At 51.1% G+C, this 24,236-nt stretch overlaps 1 protein-coding gene across 7 annotated transcripts in view; it reads left to right on the top strand.

Annotated features, from left to right (window-relative positions):
- Positions 1–24,236, top strand: part of Shank2 (SH3 and multiple ankyrin repeat domains 2) — a 471,427-nt gene that overhangs the window by 220,146 nt on the left and 227,045 nt on the right. For all 7 annotated transcript variants that reach the window (XM_037208746.1, XM_037208750.1, XM_037208747.1 and 4 more), the window contains 2 exons: positions 904–1,073; positions 5,133–5,246. In XM_037208746.1, the coding sequence (XP_037064641.1) occupies positions 904–1,073; positions 5,133–5,246 (284 nt within the window). The remainder of the gene's footprint in view (positions 1–903; positions 1,074–5,132; positions 5,247–24,236) is intronic.

Here is a 24,236-nt window from a genome sequence, read left to right as displayed (position 1 = left end):
TGCTGTTGGGGGAAACTGGACCTAGAACACAAATTCAGTACAAAACTGGTGATGTAAAGAAAGTCCTCTTGGGAGTGGCCAGAAGGATGCCCATGGTCATAAGCACTTTGGGTGGAGGATTCCATGTGTGTCCTTGCCAGTGTGACCAATGCTCACAGTGAACTGGAAAAACAAACAAACAAACAAATATGACAAGGGCTTCCCCGATGGCGGCACCTCAATTGTTTTCAGTATTTTAGTAAGACACTCATGAGATTTCCTGTCTTCTCCATGGTCTGTGCCCAGCTCAGTGGTCACAGTGCTCTGAAACTGTTCCAACCATGCACCTCCAGAACCTTTCATCTCCCCAGCTGAACCTCTGTCCCTGTGAGCCACTGACACCCCATCTTACTTTCTATCTCTTGGACCTCACAATAGGGACCACATAGGGGTGGAATCATGCAGCGTATGGGCTTATATGACTGCCTTCGTCAAGCATAATGTCCCCAGGGTCCATCCTGTTGTGGCAAGTGTCAGAACATCCTTTTTCTGACTGAATAACGTTCCATTGCATAGGTGGTGGTGTGCTGTTCATCCAGCATCCATCTGTGGACACCTGGGCTGTGGATGATGCTGCAAGGGACACAATGTGCAAATGTCCCTAGAGACCCTGCTTTACTTCCTTGGGGATGTACCCAGCAGTGCAGCCACTGGGTCCCCTTGAGTCTTTTCAGCACAGACACTGCTCCTGGCCCACACCTGTCATCACTATCTGGCCTCACACATACCAGCCAGGCCACTCTTAGCCCAGTAGGGTTATTATATTATATATATTATAAACTGATAATAATAAAAATAAACTGATTTGGCTATGGTTGACAACGTGTGACTTTCTTCTCTCCTATTCCCTGTTGCCTGATTCAGGTCGCCCTTCACTCCTGGTGCCAACAAGGACTCCCTCTCCACCTTTGAGTACCCAGGGCCCAGGAGGAAGCTGTACAGTGCGGTGCCCGGGAGACTCTTCGTCGCCATCAAGCCATACCAACCCCAAGTCGACGGCGAGATCCCCCTTCACCGAGGTGACAGAGTCAAAGGTCAGTCTTTATCTTCTGCTTCTGGGGAAGGCAGAGCCTCTCTGCCTCCATGAAACACCTTGGCGAGTCTTCTAAAGCCAGGGCAGAATCCAAGCCATCGGTTCAGCAGGGCCTACTCCGGGAGATGCAGTCTCTTGGGAGGGCACCGTGACTCTCACCAGTCCCTTTCTTTCAGTGTCCCCAGCACTGTCTTTAGGTCTTTAGGAATGGAAGATGCTCACACACTCCTGGGTCCATTGTGGGAAGTACAAGGAAGAACCAAACTGGGGCTCAGTGAGCCAAGCTGCTTTCTAGCCAGAAAACCCCAGACAGAGTGGGGTTGGGGCAGCCTGTGGTGTAGGTGTAGGTTTGATGAGCTGGGGAAATCAACCAGGTGAAGGGAATTCTCCAGACAGAATTCTGAGGACGTTTATGAACAAGCTGAGAAGTCCAGCGTTGCCCCAGGAGTCCTAGCGGTCCAGTGATCGCTCCTGTACAGGTGAGGGGAGTCTGTGAGGTACAGCAGGAAAGCATGTACAATGATAGAGTGTGGAGAGAGGAGGTGGGTCATGACTTCAAAGCTTGTGGCCGAAGGTCACAGAGGGAACTGGAGAAGAGGCAGGTGGGGGCTGCAGGGGCCACATAGCGGAAGATAAAACTCCCAGGTGGAGCAAGAAAGGCACTTCCTGTGCTCAGCATGCCCAGGCCCTAGCACTGGACACAAGAGGAAATAGAGGTGGCAGGTGGCTTCTGACCCCGCCCTCCCCACCTGATCATTGTCCAGCCCACAGCATATGACACATAAATTCTTTTATCTGTGCACTCACCAGGGGTTACTGTCAGGTTCCAGAGAGTGTGTACCCCATCATTTCCTAGCCTGGGCATTCAGCTTCCATGCCTCCATGCCTCTGAGCCTCTAACAAGTCCCTAGTGCCCTGTTCACTTCTCCTTCAAGTTCACTTACTCTTTCCTCCAAACCCCCCTTTCCCCATCTTGTTCCTCCTGTGAGGTTCATAATTTCAAAAATTATGTTTTCTGCACTTTCTGAGCGTGTGCTTTAAATTGCTTCTTTCTCATTGCGGCGCCTTCTTAGGACTCTGCTGGGGTTTCCGCTCATTGGCTACATGTGCTGTTTTACAACACCAACACCATGGCTTGGCGTACGCACCACATTAAAGATCCCAGTGTGATCATTCCGCCCGCAAGCACATGCAGGAGGTTTATACTCCATCCATTCGCTTTTGTTTGCTCTCTCAAGGACATGCTTTGTTCTCCTCATTCGCGGACCTGGTAACTTTCATTTGTGTTCTGGACACCAGCCCCTTCTCTGGCATGGGGTGTCTCCACTGTCTTCAAGGTCTATGGTTACAGTTCCAACTTTCTGGTCCTCCCCAAATCTCACACTGGGGACTTTTCTCTACCTCCCCCTCCACTGCTGGCCTTGCTGTGGGGACTGTGCTCTGCCCAGTATAGAGGCAAGGGGGATAGAGACTCCTGTAAAGCTCCCTTCCTGCTCCTGAAGCAAGGGAGCCTCCCTGTTAAGCCTGACTGCCTCTGCACGAGGGCTAGCACCTCCTGATGGTGGCTGTTTGTGTTATTAGGCTTTAAAACTCTTCTCCACACTGGGATCTATTGGAATCCTCGCTTACCATACCCATTAGGTCCCTGGACTCTGCAAATGTATTAATGCAAGAATTAAAAACTTACCAGGAGATACAATTCTGAATTTCATCCATACAACCCACCAAGGACCAGGCCATTTTCCTGCACAAGTGGGTGATATGGGTTGATCTTACAACAGATGCATGGTGTGTCAGGCTCACCAGCAATACACGGGGTGCAGACTTGGCAGGTGCGGTGTGCTGGCAGCTGGGCAGGTGACTCCTTGACAACTGAGCTGGTAGTGTCACTAGCCCTGTGGCTTGTGTGGTTCTTAGACCACATATGTGGAGCTGGCAGAGGCAGACCAGAGGCACAGAGGCCCACAAAGCCCAGGTTTTGAAGACCTCCCCGCACCTCTGTCCAGCAAGCCTGTCCTCCCCAGCCTATGTCCTTACTGCCATTCTCTCAAGCACAGAGCAGCTGGAGCCATTGCCAGGCATGGCAGTGTTTGGAGGAAGCTTGGATTAAACAGGTCCTTGGCACCTCCCCAGCATGTTCATCATTGCCTGGGTAGCACTGGAAGCCAGCTGGAAACAGCCACTGCTGGTCCTGGGCAGGCAGCCTCAAGGCAGCAGGACCGGCTGTCCAGGAGGTCAGGGTGGCTGAACATCCAGGCCACATCGAAGCAGAAGGTGGCATATGTGTGGGGTGGCCCAAGATGTGTCCCAAGCAGGAGGACACCTTCCAGGTCCTCACTCCTCCATGCTCCTGGCTGATTTTTACACCCAGGCAAGACTGGGGAGGGAAAATCCCACCCCTGCACATCTGTAGTGGGAGCCTCCTGTCGTGACGCTGCTTGGATAGTGGGGCTAGACCTGTAGAAAGTGGACGAGGAGCTCTTTGCCCCCATCAGTGACTTACAGTACTGTGCTGAGATAGGTGTAGAGTTAGGATGGTCCTTTCTTCTAGAAGGTTCTGGGTGCTAAGTGCACCCTTCCTCAGGAAGGGTGTCTGGCATGTGATGTTGTCACTCTGCCCTCTCTCTGGTCATCAGAAGTTCTGGCTCTTCTCTGACCTCTCCCAGTCTGCTCTCTGTCCCCAGGTCTGGCCTGGATGAGTCTCTTCTGCCCAAGTTCATTACTCCCAGCCCAGTGCGATTTCCTGTTCTGCTCTGTGGAGGAGACTCCCTCATCTATACACATTGCCTTAAACAAGAAGAGCAATCTTTGCTATTCTAAATTAAATATTGATTTACAAGGAAGCCAAGCCTGACTCCCTCTTTATGAGGCAAGGTGTACCTACTCCCACACAGACACACCCACTTCCATTAGACACTCCTTCACAGACACACCCACTTCCGTAAGACACTCCCACAAGACACACCCACTTGTATAAGACATTCCCACCCAGGCACACCCACTTCCAAAAGACACTTCCCCATAGGCACGCCCACTCTTACCTGGACATGTCTGCTCCCACACAGGCATATCTTATCTGGCTCTCCTGGCATCCTGTTGTTTCCTTGTTCCCCATGTCACTAAAATGCCCCAGGGCGCAGAGCTGGTAAATCCTAAATTGCCAGATGACACCCCAGTGTGCAGCTGCCTGTACTCAAGGCTCTGAGGAATGGGCATGGGGGTGTCTTTGTGGGCCTCACTGCACAACCCAGCTCTTCCACCCAGGGCTATGTTCCAAGATGACCTTCTCAGGTCTAGAGCTGGAAGGCTGAGCCGACTTTCCTCCCGCTGAGCTGTGTGGAGGGCAGAGGTTACATCCGTGAATCCACACTTCGAGGAAATTGTTTCAAGCAAATATGATGGTATCAGTCAGCATGGAAGTGGCTTGTCTCTTTTTATTTGGGTCATTTCCTCAGATTATTAGACAAGAATTTACAAAGCCAGAGTTTGCTGTTCTGTCCCTTTCATATCCACGGACTGAGCAGATCTTTATCTGCCATTTGAGGTCAGAATAATGGAAAGAAATACTCGTGCTGGGAGCACTTTTTCTCCACGACAGGGCAGATTAAGATGTATGGACAGGATAGCAAGCTCCTTCACATGCCGTGTTCAGACAACACAGATCTGTTTTGAACAGGTCATCCCAGCCTTGCCTTCATAAATGAAATCTTTATTCTAATGAGGCTAGAGGGTACTGTGAGGTCCTCGGGACCCTGCTCCAGCACCTGGTACACACGTGTACACACACACACACACACACACACACACACACACACACACACAGAAGAAAATAAAATAGGAAAAAGGCTCTCTAGGGTTTCACTCTCCTCCATCACCCGCCAGGAGGGAGAAATCTGTGGGCTGGGGCTGCCCCACCCCTTGGCACTGTGTTCTCTGAAGGTTACCCAGCCTCATCTGCCAAGCTGCTGGCCCTCGCTCCCTCTGCCTGTTGTCTGGTGTCCCATTGCTTAGTCCCTTCTGTCCCCATTACTGATGCCTTTCTCCTTTCTGTTTCCTCTAGTTCTGAGCATCGGCGAGGGTGGCTTCTGGGAAGGCAGCGCCCGTGGCCATATCGGGTGGTTCCCGGCTGAGTGTGTGGAAGAGGTGCAGTGCAGACCCCGGGACAGCCAGGCAGGTAAGGCGGCCTCACAGGGCCATGCTGAATGGGGGGGGGGGGCTGCTTGGCTGGAGTGTGTGGCAAGGGCCTGGTTGTGGCCACACTGTGGAAGGCCAGGTTCCAAACCCAGGGCTTCTCTGTATCCTTGCAAATGGCTTGGCTGGTCCCGTTCCAGTGGGCTCCATCTAAACCAGAACTGCTTGACAGACTGGTGTGCAGGTTCTGTTAAAGGGCAGCCCTTTGTGTGTCCGGTGCAAACCTGGAGCGTGAACTTGGAGTGTATGTCCTTGCCAGCCTCAGGAGACTCTGGGGTTGAGTGAATGTCTTTTTTTCTGCCTCCAGATTGGGTATTAGAACCCAGGTCACTTTCCACTGATGAGCAGAGCTCTCCAGACCCTCCCCAGGGGGTACCACACCGTGCTCACTGCCGAAGCTGTCCAGGCACTGTGCATTAGAGCTGTTCCTCAAACAGCTGGAAAGCCTTGCTCTGGTGGGAAAGGATTGCTCTGATTATAACGCCAGTGGCCAATTACCTGAAATGGTCTGGAAGAAGCAGAGAGACCTGAGTCTTGGACAGAAGGGACTCCTTGGTGACCTGTGGTCACCTCTAAGATCTGTTTCCTTCTGTGTGAATACCTGGGCTGACAGTGCTCCCCCAAAAGCAGCCACATGCCCTCCGAAGACACTGGCTGTGTTGTCTGTGTGGACCCTGTGGCCCACTGAACTTTGTTCAAATGCGCCCTTCAGGATGTATTTTGAGGTGCCCTGTCTGATGCTCCACAGGGAGTCTCTGGGTCCTGGTCAGGTTGCCTGGGCCAGGGAGGGTCTAGGAATATGTGCTGTCTGAAGCACCTCCTGCCTCACTACTGGGATCCTTCAAGCCTGCTGGGCTTTGGAGAGTCTGTTGGTCACTCAGAAAGCTCTTCTCTGAGAACTTGGCCTTGAGACAGGAGGGTCTGTGTGTCCTAAGCCTCCCTTTGTGGGGCTGCTCAGTACAATTGCTAGGTTGTATTATGCATTATCTAATTCTGGACCTAAGTCAGGCCCTTTTGTTTGCTTATGTTTTTGTTGAGTCTCATGTAGCCCAGGCAGACCTCTAATTCCCCATGTAGGTAAGAATGACCTTGAACACCTGGTCCTTCTGTTTCCTCTCCCCATGTGCCGGGACAACAGGTATGCACCACTTGGTTCCTATGGTGCTGGGGATGGAGGGATGGAACTCAAAGCTTCATGGATGCTAAGCAAGCTCCCTATCCACTGAGCTACATCCCCAGCCGAGCCAGCCAGACTTTGAAAGACAAGACTGGAAGTGACGTAGCATGAGGTGGCAGATGGGCAGTTAGCTAGTGGGTGACAGGAGCAGGTTTTGCTGGATGAGGCCACGAGAACACTGATCGCCAGATATCAACTGATCTGTCCTAGCGCCTAACCCCCATCCAGCCCTGGTCTGACCCCAGTTTCCCCCTGCAAAGCAGGCTTCCCTGCCCCATCTGTGACCTTGTCTTCACTCCCTATCTCCTCAGGCCCTGATGTTTGGAGTGGGGACATCACTTCCTCCCCTTCCATACTTATCCTCAGAGCCAGTAGGTCACCCCAACCTCTGCTTTTGATTGGAAATGTGACTGAGTCCCACCTGAACAGGGCAGTCCTAGGGGTTACATGAGGGGTCATTAACCTACTTTCTTCATCCTATGGAGAATAGTGGCTTAGAGTAGGCTAGAGGGTGAAGAGCACCCTGCCCTACCCGCCCGCCAACTCTGGGAGTGATTATAGCTTCACCACAAACAGTAGAGCCTGCCAGATGGATACTCATCCTACAGTAGGTACTTTCAGGGTGATGAGGAGACTCCTTGTTGGGCTCCGTGCTCCCTCTCAGATCCACACAATGATGTCCTTGGTCGAACAGAGTTGTGTGCCTGGGTTGGTGCTGGCTCCAAGGACCATGCTCACATTCTGGTCTGTCTGGAAGCACAGAATGGCTCTTAGCACTCTGCCCAAGCTATGTCATGGAGCAGTGGTGTCTTATGAGTCTGTGTCACCTGCTCCTGAGGCCACTGCCTCCAGATCTCACTGAGCATGGCAATAGAGTTAAATTGCATGGTCTCGTGCCTCTTAAGATCCATCAGCAGCACAGATCCATCCCCTTGCTGCGTGGAAGTCAGAAGACGCAGGGGTCTCACCTGACTTCAGTCAAGACATCGGTAGGATGGGCTCCTTCTGAAATCCCTGGAGAGAGGGGATCTGTTTTCCCCCTTCCTAGCTTCTAGAGGCTGCATCCTTGGCTGTGGCCTCTTCTCACTTCTGCGGCAGCAACTGTGGATGGGGTCACTCTCTGGCTACATCTCTCAGACACACCCCTATTGCCTCCCTGTCACCACTTTTAGGGCCCAGCAGAAATTTTGAGGGCCTCTTCCCCATCCCTTGCCTCTATCTCTCTCTCTGTACTTCCTGGCTGCCATGAGGTTAAACAGACTCCCCTATGGCATGCTGTGTAGGCACAGACACAAAGCAACAGGGACAAGTGACCAAGGACTGAATCCTCTGGCAGTAAACCTTCCCTCCTCATAAACTAATTATCTCAGGAGTTTTGTCACAATGATGGAACGTTCTCCCCGGCAGCCATCCAGCTATCCCTCCAATCCCATCAGAGGCAAAGCATCTTCCTGGATTCTGTCACCATACAGGAGTTGTGTCTGTTGCTGGAGTCCAGGCCTAGTCTTGACTTGCTGATTCAGCCAGCGTCTACAGTGTTGTGTTGTGGTAGCCTGTGTGTTGCTGCAAATCATCCCCTTTTTTATTATTTTCTGTGAGCAGGTTCTCCACTTTCCTGAAGACCACTGATTGGCTCCTCTCTGTGAGCTGTTGTAAACTAAGTTGGGTGCATTGCCATACAAGTCTCACTGTAGATGTCTGGTTTCACTTCTTCTCACTTCCCTGGGTGAAAACCTGCTAGGTCACATGATAGGGTCATGTGTAGTTTCATAGGAAATTGTTACATGTGGCTGAGGAGATGACTCAGTGTAACATGTCCTGTGTGGACCTGAGTTCCATCCCAAGAACCCACGAAACAACACCTGTAATCCCAGCACCAAGGAGGCAAAGACAGAGGATTATTGGCTGGACAGTGTAGCTCAGTGGGTGAGCTCTAGACCAGTGAGAGACTGCCTCAAACCCCAGGCAGATAGCATTGCTGAGGATGACACTGGAGGTTGTCTTCTGGCCTCTACATGCACCTGTGCACTTGTGTGATCCTGTGTAGATGTACATCTGCACACACAAATATTTACTTACATGTAAAATTAGCGGGTAAATGGAAGGGAAGGAGGGAGGGAGGGAGGGAGGGAGGGAGGGAGGGAGGGAGGGAGGGAACTGTAACATGATTGTCTGATTTGCCAGGCTGGTTCATACCTGCACCAGCAGCTGGAGCTTTCCAGTTGCTCTGCCTCAACACCGATGTTTGATGGTGTCAGCCTCCCATAGTGAAGTTGCTTCTTATTGTGAGGGTCACCTGCGTTTCCCCGATGGCTTTTGTGGTTGAGCCTCTTGTGTATGGTTGCCACATGCATGACTTCTTTTGAGAGATCTCTGTTGAGTTTTATTTATTTATTTATTTATTTTTTGCTATTTCTAACTGGAGTTCTTACCTCTTGGTCTGGTTGTGTGGTGATTTTCTTGTACAGACCCTGCTTGTCAGGACTGTGTCAGGGCTGCTGTAAATGTGTCTCCCAGTCTGTGACTTGCCCTTTTGTTTTCTAATTGTGTCTTTAATGAGTAGAAGGTTTTTGAATTTTAAATGAAGTCCAATTTATCCCTTTTCCCCTTTCATAGTTAGTACTTTCTGTAGTTTTTTTTTTTTTTTGACACTGGAAATTTGCAGACCTTGAATATGCATAGAGTCCAAAAGATGGTTCAAATACTGTTTCAGTGTTTCCAGCCAGCTCGCTCTTTCCACACAAGGTCAGCTTTGTCTGAGCTGTGGGAGCCCTTTGTCTTTGTACATGGCAAAGTAAAAGTGCTCTTGAATAGTCCACAGAATAGGCAAATAGTTCAAGGGCTGAACCTACCAAGAAGGGGCATACGCAGGGCACTTCCTCCCTGTAGGTGGGACCATGGATTCCAGTCACCTAGTAACAGTTCTCAGATGCTGAGGACCAATGAGCAAAGCAAAATGGTAGCCCTGGTGTATTTTAAAATTATTATTTTATGTGTTGCTTGCATATGTTTATTAGGCTTACACTTCAGCATTGCTGTTCATCATCAAGGAAGTCAGGACAGGAACTCAAGCAGGGCAGCAACCTGGAGACAGGATGCAGAGGCCACAGAGGGGTGCTGCTTACTGGCCTGCTCATCATGGCTTGCTCAGCCTGCTTTCTTATAGAACCCAGGACCACAAGCCCAGGGTGGTACCACCCACAATCCCCCATCCATCACTAATTAAGAAAATGGCTGGGCGGTGGTGGCGCACGCCTTTAATCCCAGCACTCGGGAGGCAGAGGCAGGCGGATCTCTGTGAGTTCGAGGCCAGCCTGGGCTACCAAGTGAGCTCCAGGAAAGGCGCAAAGCTACGCAGAGAAACCCTGTCTCGAAAAAAAAAAAAAAAAAAAAAAACCAAAACAAAACAAAAAAAAAAAAAGAAAATGCTTACAGCCCAATCTTATGGAGACGTTTTCTCAGTTGGGGTTCCCTTCTCTCACATGACTCCAGCCCATGTCAGTTTGACGCAAAATTGACCAGCACATGTCCCTTGCAGAGGTTACTTAATGGCTCTGGGTAGATTTCTGCATGTGGCTTGTGAAGGCTTATGGTGGTGAAGGGCCTGTGAATATCATGACCATAATATTCACATTTTCTGTGCATGAGAGATAACAGCATGGCCCAATTTACAAACTCTCACTTATTCTCACACATCAGCCTATAGAGTTGGCAGCATAGAGTAGCCCGTGACCACAGTTCTATATGTGTGGCAGTCAGCACTCTAGAAATTTCTGGTTAAATATGTGTATGTCCCTCTCCCACCTTCCTGAAGGTCAGGCTTCTCAGGTCAGGGATAGCAATTTCTTCTTCTTTGTCCTACATGATACATGCCAAGGACAAAGTGGTTGCCATTGGCTCCCTATATCTGTGGAAGGATGTTGTTGTAATAGATCAGGAAACATGCCAGCTGTTGTCTAGATTCTCAAGCCTCCCACCTGTATCAGGCAGAGCCATGTCAGCTGCTATAACAAAGAGGCCGACTACCTTAGTGTATGAGGCAGCACCCCCACCCTGGGACCTGTTCCATTTTCTAAGATGCCAGTTTCCTTGTTGACTAGAACTGTTGGGGTAGGTGACAGCTGGGCCCTTCCTTCTTTGAATGCTCGAGCTGAACTGAAGGTGGGGGTTCCCTAGAGGTGGGTCTTGAATAAGAATCTAAGATAAAGTTCATCATTCTTAGCAGCACTCACATGTAATCCCAGCTCTCAGAGGTGAGACAGGACTGTCACAAGTTCAGTGCCAGCCAGGGTTGCACAGTGAGTTCAAGACTAGCCTGGACTATATAGGGAAACCTTGTCCCAAAAGGAAAAAAAAAAGAACTCCAAAATTGGCACTTGGTTTCTGGGAATAAATCAGTGTGGGAAGCCAGCATACACGTGTGTCCATGATGCATCTTTCATGTAAACAGAAAACATTGCTGACCCTATTTCTCCCCAGCAGAGTTTAGTTGTTGAGATCAAAGTCCTGGCCATTGATGACCACTGGTCATGTAAGACCAGAGAAGATGACAGATGGGTCCCCACCACCCCAGCCCTGTTCCTGGCCCCAGAGACACATAGAATCCGTTCACCTGAGAGATATTGTAAGGGAATGGTGGTCAGATGACTAGATGGCCAGATCTCAGGTGAAAGGTACCACATCTTGACCATACCTCAGTCATGAGTACTCCAGAGGGAGATCTGGGTTCTGTGAGCCACAGATCCTGCCAGGGCCTGTCAGGACCTACAAGAAGCTTCCAGAATCACATGGATTGAAATGTCTAAAGTTGGATTTGAACCTCTATGTCTGAGTCCTGAGCTGTCTTCACATGGTGCCCTGCAGGGTCATTTCTGGTGTCTTAGAGTGAGGCCTCTGCAATAGCCATTTCCTTCTCCAAATGGTGCCTGGCTGCCTGGCCCCATGAACCATGGGATGGTTGATGATTTACCCAGAGGCCTCCCCTGCAGACTGCATACACTTCTGACAGGGGACAAATTGGTCACTGCCTTGTCCTTCCTGTGTGTGACTTTAATAACAACAGCAGTTCCTTGGCCGTGGTAAGCCTGGGCCAGGGACCTGGCCACTGGTGACCACCTCACTGTCAGCACTGGATCAGTCTCTAGGGTTCATCTGCTCTCCTGATGACTGTGTTCCACTGCCCACAATAGTCACTAAGTATTTTCTGGTGTCACTCACAGCCCTGTGGTGTGGTGCCTTTACAGAACACATGGCTACAAGCCTTGGTATCATAACAGCTGTCCTTCAGCCTTTGGTGTAGATTTTCAGGTGACCCTTGTGATCTTCAAAGTAAATGGGATTGGGGATAAATGAGGCAATGGTCCCATTTTACAGATGAGGGCCAGAAAGGTGTATGTCTAGTGAGTACTGAACCAGCAACTCCCTTCACCAAGGAGGCTGGAGTGTCTACAGAATATCAGCCACCCTGGGGGATGACAAGATTTGGTAGCTGTGGAGTTGGGCAGTCAGGAGGTAGTGATGGTTGTGGCAACATCAGTAATGGCCATGGTGGTTCTACTCCATGGTGGGGTTGGTGAAGTTGACAATGATATTGGTGTTCCAACTAGTGCTGTGATGATGGTATTGATGATGTTGGTCATGGAGATGGTGACAATGATGGCAATGATGGTCATGGTGATGATGGTCGTAGTGATAGTGATGGTGGTCATGGTGGTGGTGATATTGATGATGGTGGTGATGATGGTCATAGTGATGATGATGGTGATAGTGATGTTGGTGATATATATAAGCCATGGTAGTAATGTTGATAGTGATGGTGGTCATGGTAATAACAGTGCTAATGGTGGTATTAATGATGGTTGTGGTGAGGACGGTGATGGTAATAATGATCATGTGATGACAGATAATGCTAACCAAGTCTGGCACTCTAGCTTGGGAAGCCGTGCTGTTATGGGCATAGATTGAGTGTTCCGCTCCCTCCCTGCCTCTGCCCAGTGTTCCTCTCCCTTCCCAGAGGCCTCTGAATGCTCTGTGCACTCCGGAACTTCCATTTGGTTCTCTGATTCTCCTCTTGGTGTGACAGGCTCCCTTGAGGAAGTCACTTTGCTTTTGCCTTTGTGTGTACCCACTTTCTCCCCTGAAGTGCAAGCTTTCCCACCTGATACATCCTATAGGGGTGTAGAGTCACCTGAGATGACTGCAGGGGCAGAAAGTCCATGCCACAGCTGATGCTCATCAATACAGTAGCTCCCCTCCCTCCAGCTTCCCTCTCCCTTTTCCCTTCCCTCCCCCTGTCTCTCCCTCTCTCCTTCCCTTCCATTTAAAACTTTGGGGCAAGGTCTCACTATGTCATTCAATTTAGCCCAGAGCTCACTATATCGCCCAGGCTGGCCTTGATCCTTCAGTCCTTCCCTCGACATCCCGATTGCTGGGGTCACAGGTGTGTGACCCCCATGCCCAGAAGCTGCCATGCTCTCAGCTGCTGTGTGCCTTACTTCCAAGCTCTATGCTCAGCACTCATTTAATACGTCCATCTTCTGCCCAGCAGAGTTCAGGGCTTTGGACCATTTGTCTTTCAGGTCATCTGTTTTTCTTGCTGAGTCAAGGGTCCCTGTGCACACACCCCTGAAGCAAGTCTTGAGGGAGTGATGTTCACTGGAACATGGGATACTTCCACTCTCTGGTGGCTGTTGATCCACTCTGTGACTCAGAAGAGGGAGGCAGGCGTGGGCCTCGTGCCTCCTGTAGGCAGTGGGGCCAGCTCCACCGGAATCCTGTTTCCTCCTTTCTGCTCAAATGCACATGGAGGCTCCCTCCCGTCTGAGCCAGGGATTCCAGTATCCTTTTTTAAGCACGTTAACTGCTCCCTTCAGAAACACAAGAAGTGGGTTGGCTATGGCTGGAAGCCCAGCAGGGACATGGGGGTGACTGCACCACACCCCTCATTTGAACAAGTCCCTCCCCTGGGTTGAGACGACCAAGTGTCCCTGAGGTTTTCAGGGCTGCCTGGGTGGGGGATATGGGGTGGGGTCTGAACCGTGGGACCCCATGTGCTCCCTCTCCTTGTGAAAACTCTTCTGTCACTGTGACAAAGGTCCTGACCCACATATGAACTCCAGCCTCCACTAAACCAACCTCATTAGGATGGCAGCCTGACCTACATGTCTTATTTGGCTTTCCTCTGATCTCTGAAGCAACCCCAGGCTTTATCACTCCAGTATGTACCCCAAGAAAGAGGCCAAGAGAACCTGAACTGCACACTTGGCCCCCAGAGCCTGTGGTTGTAGACCAAAGGAAGACTTCACTCCTTGCTTCCACTCAGCAAGACCCAGCATAGGCCAAGCAGTAAAAGCAAGAACTCGAGGACATGGACGCCCCAGAGGTCTGACTGGCCCTGTAGTTACATACAGATCTTCGTTTAAAAGGCACAGTTTTATCTTTAAAAGTCAGCAATGGGAGGGGGGTTGGCTAGAGAGATGGCTCAGCAGTTAAGAGCACTGGCTGCCCTTGCAGAGGGCCTGGGTTCTGTCCCCACCACCCATGCTAGGCAACTCCCACTGCCTGTAGCTCCAGTTCTAGGAGAATCCAATGTTCCCATCTGGCTTCTCTGTAATCCATATACACACACTCAGGCACACACACATACGCGTTAAATAAATAAATAAATAAATAAATAAATAAATAAATAAATAAATAAATAAACAATCTTAAAAAAAAACAACAACAACAACAACCAGGGAGTAGTAGCAGTGCATGCCTTTAATCCTCTGTGAGTTGGAGGCCAGCCTGGGCTAGAGAGTGAGTTTCAGGACAGCCAGGGCTACAGAGAAACCCTGTCTCAAAGGAAAAAAAAAATAATAATACCAAAATAAAAACAAAAACAACAAAAATCCATAGCAGACTAGGTGGGCACAGTGGAGCATGACTTTAATCCCAACACTTAGGAGGCAGAAGCAGGAGGATGTCCAAGTTTGAGTGCAGCCTGGCCCCCCATAGAGAGTTCCAGAACAGCCAGGACTGCATAGTAAAACCCTGTCTCAAACAACAACAACAACAAAACAAAAACCCCACAGCATTGGATACCCTCAACTGGACGATAGAGCCCAAGGGTCCTTGTGTAATGAGACACCTGGGGCTCCCAGATCCTCCATGCATACCGCTGTGCAGTGGGGCTCAGGCTGGTGCTCAGAGGGGGCTAGCTGTGCTTCTGGGGTGCTGATTCCTTTTCGCTTTTGCTTCTCATGGCCCCATCCAAACTTAGTGGCAGCTCAAGTCACCATCACTTTTTTAACTGGAGACAAAATCTGTGAGCCATGTCCTGGGTGAGGAAAGTTTTAGCTTCAGCAGTTGAAAAGCCTGACACTGATCCTCTTCAGGCACAGCTGGATCCAGGTGCTCACATGATGTGCTCTGGAAGGCTTTCTTACTCTGGACCCTTATCTCTCCATGAAGCCCTCCTTTTCTGGTCAACTTGGCTCTTACGTGTTCCCTGGCAACCCCAAGCCTCATGTCCTTATAAATTCCAAGTTCAGGACAATGATGTTTGCTGAGCTTAGCACAGGTCCCTTGGTGGCCTTAATGGGGCTGGTTTGACTCATAAGGCTGGTTTCCGTGGCAGGGCTGGGGGGAGGGGAGCTGGTGTATCAGCTGGGCGGCTGGGTAGAAGAACACAGGGAGAACAGTATGCCAAGGACAGACAGTGAGCTTTGGTGACCCCTGTAGCACATGTCTGAAGATCAGAGAGGACATTGCCCTGCTTTTGTAGACAGCACGAGTACCTTACCAAGGACATAAAGATGGGGGAAGTGGTCCTCACTTCTCCAGAGTAGGGCTTGGTGGAGTCCGTTGATCAGATACTTTCTGTCAGTCACCGAGCGTGTAAACCCCCCACAATCTCACAGTGGCCGGGTGGCCTCTTCCAAAATAGAACATGTCTGTTATCTTTAGAGCTGTTAAAAATATAGGCAAATGACTCTATTAGCACAATTGCAATCTAAAATATTAATAAGCAACCCTAGCTAGCTTCCAAAGGAGCCACTAACTGCTCTCTAATGGGACATAAAATAAATATGAGGGCTTGCCGTTCTGCCTGCTAACGATTGTATGTTTGTTAAACAACCTGGCGCGTGCGCACACACAAACACACACACACACACACACACACACACACACACACACACACACACGCACAACCCCACCCTATCTTTTACACCATTTTACTAAAATACACTCAGAGTTGCTTTGGGAAAGGGGGTTGGGGCTGCTGTTTCTTAGCAGCTGCTTGGGGTTTTAAATGCCAATTTCCATGCTGGGGTTTGCCCCCAAAATAGAGTTGCGCCATTTCTGCATGACGTTTTGGGTTATGTTGGGCGTATTTGGTCTTTGGCTTCCTGTGGGACCCAGGCCTTCCTCGTCTCCTCCCAGGAGCAGTGCTGGACTGCTCTGGGTTACCATGGTAACCTGGAGATCCTGGCTACCAGCCCTGCCCTTCTTCCCTGTAGCCCTTCCTGCCTGACACTCTGTTGGAAAGTCACCTTGAGCTCAGTCACTTTACACAGGCCTCTAAGGTAACAATGTGGACCGGATGCTCTTAGATGGGGAACATTCTTGGTGTTTCACTGGACCAGAGGGAAGGACAGTAGGCTGAGGATATGTTTGTGCTCTTTAGTCGGTCTGTCCCGCAGCCTGGGTGTCTAATTCCTCACAGTTCCAGAGGTAGAACTCGGCGTGCGGGGGGGAGGGGGGGGTGTCTGAGGGGCAGGCTGGTCTAGGTTAAGGGCTTCCCCTAGCTGGCAGACCTTGCTACCCATGCATCTTGGTGTCCTCACTTGCCCTCCCCTCCCTGTGTACCAGCCCCACTCTCGCGGGCATCTCTGACCCTCCCGAAGCACTCAGTCTCTAAGCATAGCCACACTAGGCTTGAGACCTTAACTGGGAGTAGTGCCAGTCAGCACAAGGATGGGGGGGGGTGAACACTGAGGCTGGCTATGCCCCCGTGAACATCTGTGAGCAGCAGTGTCCTCCATATGTGAGATGAGCACAGTGGCTGTCCCCTGCCTAGTGACTGCTGTTGGCCAGGCTGCACGCTTGCCTACCTGTCAGATTTGGAAACCTCTTTTGGAGCTGCCTCAGGTTGGTGGGTACAATTTGGGTCCCCAAACACACTGACAAGGCAAAAGCATGTCTCCAGCTTTTGATTTCAGGTCACAAACTCAGGCACCAGAGCCTGCCTCATTGCTGTGTAGCTGTGGGCAAGTCGTTCAGCCTCTCTGGGCCTGTTTTCAGCTCTGAGTGGTACTGACCGTACTGTATTGGGCATGGAGCTACTGTGAAGGGAGATGGATTATTTATGGAAGTTTCCAGGTGCAGCATGGCCCTCCCATCTGCACTATCCCATGCATCACATTTCGGATACAATGGGTGTAATGTGTGCAGAGCCTGCCCAGTGTTAGGACCCATTAAAAATCAGTACTTCTGCCAAAGTGCCTCCACTGCTTCATGGCCAGGGAGTCTGGGGTGAGATCCGGAGTCTGTACTAGTCAACTTTGGTGATGTGCTCACTGAGCTGAACTTTAGTACAATCAAATGCCTCAAGGAGAAGTAGGTGAGTGCCTGGATGGTGGCTTATAAGTGCCCACAGGTAGAGTGAGTTGATAGAGCTATGATGCCCTCCCTGACAGAAACGACAAGAAGGGTGTAGCTAGCTTAAGGCAGAGCTTCCCACGCCCCACATGGCCAAGCAGAGAGGTGCCAAGGAGTGGGCAGAGGCTTGATGGGTGGAATAGAGGGGTAGATGAATGATAAGGAGAGATGAATAAATGCAGACAATGGGTGGATGAAGTAGATGGATGAGTTTGTAAATAGATATGATGGATGAGTGGGTGGGTGGATGGATGGGTGGATGGGTGGGTGGGTGGATGGATGGATGGATGGATGGATGGATGAGTGGGTGGGTGGGTGGGTGGATGGATGGATGGATGGATAAGTAGATGGATGAATGAGTAGGTAGATAGAAGAATGGATGGATAAGTGGGTAAGTGGATGGATACATGAATGGATGAGTATTTGGGTGGGTGGATAGGTAGATAGATGGATGAGTGGATATGTAGGTGGGCGAGTGTGTGAGTAGATTGGTGGGTGGATACATAGGTGGATGGATGGATGAATAGATGTATAGGTGGGTAGGTGGATGGATGATTGAATGGATGAATGGATAGGTGGATGAGTAGATGAGTGGGTGGATGGTTGGTGGGTAGGTGGATGGTAAAAGGGCAGCTAACTGTACACCACTCTCTTGTCTCATTTACACGCCCGCTCCAGCTGTGTTACCCCTCCCATTTTATACCCCTACAATGGACCCATGAGATGTTTCAGAAGCCCTGGGGTCTGTGAGCAAAAGCCAATAGGTGTGGATATGAGACTCTTGGCAATGCCATTAACCTCCCTCGCCTCCCACCCAGGCTGGCTTTGATTCTGTACCTGGGGTTTGTTTAGGCATCACTTTCCATCATATAGCCCAGGGAATCAGTGACTGTCCATCCCACATGCCCTGCTTGACCCTAGGGTCTGCGGCATGCAGGCCTCACCTGTCCTGCTCACTACCTCAGGAGTGTCTGGATGCCATAATGTTTCAGAAGGCAGGCAATGTCATGCACCCACAAGTGGGGGTGGGAACTCCACATATGCTGGTGGTCCAACTGCTGTGCCATTTGTCAGCAGGAGCAAGGAGAGGTCTGAGGGTCCACTTTGTCACCTGGACACACAGTTCTGGGACAGTGAGCCAGACCGGGAGTCCCCTGGAGCTGGGGCAAAAATGGATGCCTCATGCCACCCCCAGAGCTGCAAATCTTTCTGGAAAGTGAAGGCTGTCATATGGCGCTCTGCTAGTGAATGGAGATGTTGTTTTTGGCTTCTCTTAAATAGACGATGGGAAACAGACCCAGAGATTATGAATAAACATTGGCTTATGGGGGCTGCGCACTGCTAATGGCAAAACCTCCACATTTACAGATTAAATTTAAGACATGCATATGGAAAGGACTCTGGGGAGGCCAGACTCCTACTTGAGCAAATCACACAGCCACTGTGGGAGGGTGCACTGTATGGCCCCTGTCCCTAGCCAGGGTCGTGTGCACAGGAGTGCCAGGGTCCAGAAGGAGTGTGTTCCCCAAGACAGCTAGGGAGATGCTGCAGGGAGCAGGGACTACCTGGGCATTGCCCACTGGCTTGGACTATAAGTCAGTGTGTGACTTCAGCCAAAGTGACTCCTGGAACCTTTAGAGTGGTTAATAAAAATCAAGTTGCAGAATTAACTCCTAGTGGTCAACTGTGGCCTGTCAAATGAGCCCTGGGGAGCTCTGAGGGGTGTCTGGGTGTGGCCCACCTGTGTTTTGTTGAACTGCAATATAATCCTCACACCAAAAGATTTACCCTTTTAAAGTTGCTTTTTTTTTTTTATTTCTACTGTTCTGAAAACCTCAGCATATTGAATTCCAAAATGCTCTAGCGGCCTAAGTATAAAGCTGGCACCCAAAACAGTCCCTTCCTTCCCTCTCTCGTCAGCCTTTGGCAGCCACGAACCCTCCTGCTGGCTCTGGGCAATTCATGTCATGGAATTCATCAGAAGATAGTCTTTCACAAGTGACTATTTCAATTTAGCAAAAGGCTTATCATTCCTTTTTGTGGCTAATTCTTTTTTATTTGCATGCACATGCCACATTTCATCAGTCAATAATTGTTTCCACCCTTCGGCTGGTGTGAATCGTTTTGCTGTGAACATTTGGATACAGGTTTTGGTTAGAGCCTATTCAGTTCCCTGGGGTTTATATCTAAGGGTAGAAATGTTGGGTTGTGTGATTGCTATGTTAGAATGCGTGCGTGCATGCGTGCGTGCGTGTGTGTATGGTGTATGCATGTGTGTATTGGTGTGCATGCCTATGAGGAAGCCTGAAGAGGACATATGGTACCCTGCTCTATCACTCCCTGCCTTATTCCTTTGAGATGGGGTGTCTTCATGAACATGGAGCTTGACTGGTGGCCTGCAATCCCCAGTGAGTCTCCTATTCATGTCCCACACAGGGCTGGGGGTCCAGGTGTGCAGTCAGCCATAGCCAGCTTTTTATGTGGCTTCTAGGGATTTGAACTCAGGTCCTCATGATTGTACAGCAAGCACTCATACCTACTGAGCCATGCCATCAGCCCTGTTTAACATCCAAGGGCCTGCCAAGCTGTGTCTGCTGTGACCGGCGCTCGTGAGCGGCTTTGCTCTGTGAACGCCTCCCCTATCCCCCCTCGCCGACCCCAGGACACAGTTCTTTGAAATGCTAGTACAGCTCCATGGCACACATGCTACCTCACTTCCATTAGTACAGGATTGTGTGGGCAGGCACCCAGGATTGGTGTGGCGATCTCTCCCTGGCTCCTAGGGAGCTCAGGAGGTCGAGAGGAATATGGTTTAGTTCTCTATAGCCCTGTAAAGATGGACCTTCCATGGTGCTGAAGCACAGACATGGGAGACAATACACCTGCTCTCAGGCCAGCAAAGCCTGGCTTCCCAGCCAGCCCACACGCCACCTGCCTCATGCTTACTTGATGCTGTTGAAATGCCTACTGTTTTGGACAAAGGGCCCCATTGTCACCCTGCACCAGGCCTCTCAAACTTGCCATCAGGCTTTGCTGTCCCCAAGGTCCCTCCGTGGCCCCCCTAAAAGCCTTCACCCACAGACCTCTGGGGTTGACCACACTGGTTAAAGGCCATGTGTTCTACGGACTTCTGGAGCTGGCTATAGTGCTGGTGCTATGGGCAGGAGTGTGCTGAGGAGTCAGGCGCCTGGCTGCTGAGGGGTGCATCCAGCTCAGGAAATTATTGAACTGCTGAATCTAAGGCACTGTGTGCCCACTGTGGGGGAGGGGCAGCTCTGGCCACACTGTCCTCTCTCAGCCAGAACTGAGGACATTCACCAGGCTCCAGCTCTCTCTCTCACAGCTCCTCCCTTCAGGTTCTTTGACTAGAGCATCTGTCTTATACTACATCTATACAAAGGTGTCAGCTCCCCGGGAATGTCACCCACCCCAATGCAGCTGCTCTACACCTGCTACTGACATCCACAGTTGTGACCCTTGTCACCCTCCTTGCTGGGCCAAGATGTAAATTTGCCCCTCATCTGAATCCAGAAGATTCTGACACGCCGTCTCACTGAAGGACCCCAAGGCAAAGCAGCGCAGACTAGAACTCCCTCCCTGAGGGTCACACAACTAGACACTCAGCCTTTCCTGAGGACCTAGATTATCCGTCCAACTGCAAGGAACCATCCAGAAGCCACACTGGTGCACATGTTCTTCCACAGCTGAGTGCAGGTAGGCAGTGAGAGAGAGAGAGCCCGTGCCAGCTTCATGCCACGTGCTAGCCAGCTGGCACCTTCCCATGAGCGGCAGCACCACATCCCTCACAGAGCACCAGACGAGAGACGTTCATGCACACATTCATGGCAGGGTGCACAGACATGCCACAGTGTGTGCATACATATGAACACACGTGCATGGTGACACACATGTTCCCGGGGCATACATGTATAGACACTTACCTGCAATGAATGTGTGCTGACATCACTTACAACTGCACGTGTGTCCAGGCGTGTTTACTGCATTCTCACGCCTGCAATGAGTGTGTGCATATCAATTATATCTGCATGTGTGCTTATACCTACATGCATTTGTGTGCTTATACACAGTGCAGCTACACATATGTTCACATGCTTGGTGCTTACATCTGTGTGTGTGTGTGTGTGTGTGTGTGTGTGTGTGTGTGTGTGTGTGCGCACATGGTTCACACCTGTACACACGTGTGCATCTCCTTTATACCTACACACATGAGCACGTGTGTGCACTTCTGAAGCTTAAGGCCTGCTTTGCTCAGGCTCACCGTGTCTGCCCAGCAGTCAGGTGGATGCACGACTCCCGTACTATTTGGGGCTGAGCTGTCCTTGAGTTCTGGCACAGATACAAAGCCCTGGTGACGACCTGACCCAGTTCTCATTCCTGAAGCTCTGGCTTCCCTCGTGAACAGTCCTAGAAGGAGTCTGAGTGCCGGGGTGACTGCCTCATTTGTCATCGAAACGGGGCCGCTTCCAAGAGCAAAGGAGAGCAGCGGAGCTGCGGCCGCTGAGGGACTCAGCTGACCCACTTTCGCTGAGGTTCCCTGGCCTGCTGCAGGCAGCACTCCCCCTCCAGGCAGAGAAGGCAGCGAGTCACTCACTCGCCTACCCCCTACTGTCCAACAGAGGCTGCTCTATGCGTGGAGCTGGATTCCAGGCAGATGCCTGTCACTGGGTGACATTCAGGGAAGGGACACATTTCCCTGTCAATCTGAACCTGCTGAGGAGGCTGGCAGAGTCTGCTGATGAGTGGCTATCACTTAGGAAGGCCCTGTAAGGGAGTTGTGGAGATACAGGAGTGTCCTCCATCTTTGAGTGATCATGAGAGCATGATACACAGCCTATCCCTGAGGGTACCATGGAAGCAGGGAAGGAAGGGAGACCTGCCTCCCACAGAGGGGCTCAAGCCAACATGAACACTCAGGGCTTCCTTCCACTTGTCTGGCCAGGTCTGCCCAGAGATGTCATGCAGATCCCTGCTGGAATGGTGACAGCTCGGCCTCTGTGCCCTAATATGCCCCACCCACAGCCACCTGCAGAAAGGGCTCTTCTAAGTGGGCTTGTAAAACAAATCAGGAACAGAACCTGGGGCTTGGCAGCCCTAAAAGGGGACCTTGACCACCCATCCTCAGTGAGCCAATTAGAAGATCCAAATTAATAATGAAAAGCAGGAAAGGGAGATTTATTCCGTGTGGGCTACGCTGGGGAGAGGGACAGAGAGATGCAATATATATAATCCTTACAGTGGCACATGAGTCTAATGCATCTCCGGGATCCTGACATGGTGCTTAGGTTTAAAGAAAAGCCAGGGCATGTGCATAACTGACAGTTGCCGGGGTGTGCTCCCCCACACATCATCTCGGCGTCGAGTCTCTCCCATAAGGTGCTCTGAACTGCAAACCTCTCTGGGGAGCCCACACCACTCCCTCATGGTACCAGACTTCAGCCTTCTCCTCAATCCAGCATGACATTCCTGAGGGAAACTCCAATTTCTTGGGGGTCCGTTGTCTCAACAGTCTGGTAGTCAAAGGAGCACAAGTATCTCTTTAGAAGATCTTCATTCCTGCCAGGCAGGCCAGGGTTGCGAGCTGAACAACCTAGACAGCTTGTCTTCTCTGTGCCTCCACCCCACCTGCCCCAGGCAGACATTGCCCCCTCCTCAGGCTTTGGTGAAACTGCAGATGGTCCCCATGAAGCGCCAGGCATCTCCTCATGAAACAGGGGACTTGAGTCCCTCTAAGCATTTACTTGGGCCACCCACAGTCACCTCACAGTGAAACCGTGCTGGATAGGTAGGAACACTTGAGGTGTAACCAGCCCAGGCCCCCCAGGACTAGGCTGTGGGCGATTGAGTATATGCCGTCTTCCTCAGACCAGGCCATGACAGCAGTGGCCTGGAGGCCACCAGCTCCTCCCTCATGCCTGCCCTTCTTGGTGGAGAGCTCTGCTCCCCATTCCATGAGTTGACCAGTGTTGCTGTCCTGACCCACCCAGTGCCAGAGCAGCCTCCCTTGGGACCCATAGCCATTCACTCTCATACCCTGCAAGGTGTGCTTGCAGAGCCCGTCTCTGTGCCTATGGCCCATGACAGATGAGTCCAGGAAGGCCAAGAGACAAGCAGGAATGGAGCACAAATGGCTGCTGCCCATCAGCTGCTGGAAGCCCTGGAAGAAGAGATGGGTTAGCAGACAGGCAGCATGCAGGAATGCACTGGGCGCTGGCCCCCTCAAACCCTAGAAACCCAAGAGGGAACCCTGGTTTGTCCCTGCAGCCCCTGCCACCACCCCCTCCCCACCTTGCCTTTGTCCTTTCCCACACTCCTTGCTGCCCCTGGTCCCCACAGCTTTGTTTCTCCTGTAAGTGAGGCCCACTGGGAAACCAGCTCACAAATGGTCACTGTCTCTTTCTACCACATGGGCCCCAGGGATGGAACTCCAATGGTCAAGCTCGGAGGCCAGCACCTTTACCAGCCGAGCCATCTCACTGGCCCCCATTGAAAACTACCTCTCTTGCTTTGAGAGAAACAAAATCAGAGTTCAGGCTGCAGATTAAGATCCCAAACAAGGGCTGGAGGGACAGCCGCTCACAGCCTGGCTCCTGAGGTTCAAAGGCCCCATCTATCTGGGCAAGGAGCAAAGCATCGGAACACCCCCCATGCCTCTCTACAGCCCAGCCTCAGAGCACTGAATGCTGATGTGCTCTTCCAGGTGGGAATTCCCTTCCCATTGGACTGCCCTGGCTGACCCTTCCCAGCTCAGCAGAGATGGAAAGGGGAAGGATGAAGGTCCCTCTCCTCCCTGTAGGCTCAGCACACACACACCCCCACCAGCCCTCCCAGCCTCCTTCATGGCATGAGGTCTTCCTTGGCTTTTGTGGCTTCTTTAGGCCACTCTTCTTTTGTCTCTCAGGAGGTATTGGGTCTTTATCTGCCTTGATCATGGCCTCCCACTCATAGCCTCAGAGTCCTGCATGGTATCCAGGCTCCGTGAGCATCCATCTGGTATGTGAGCTGGGACTCACATCTGTACACCATACACCATCAGCTTTGTGCTGCCCCTGATGACTCTGGGAACAGTTCAGACCCCATGTCAGGCTTCTGTCACTCAGCACCTCATCTTCTGAGCCCCTTCATGCCAGAGTGGGT

Source organism: Peromyscus leucopus, chromosome 1, assembly GCF_004664715.2.
Source record: "Peromyscus leucopus breed LL Stock chromosome 1, UCI_PerLeu_2.1, whole genome shotgun sequence".
In the NCBI taxonomy this organism is placed as follows: Eukaryota; Metazoa; Chordata; class Mammalia; order Rodentia; family Cricetidae; genus Peromyscus; species Peromyscus leucopus.
This window is presented reverse-complemented; position numbering and strand designations above follow the sequence as displayed.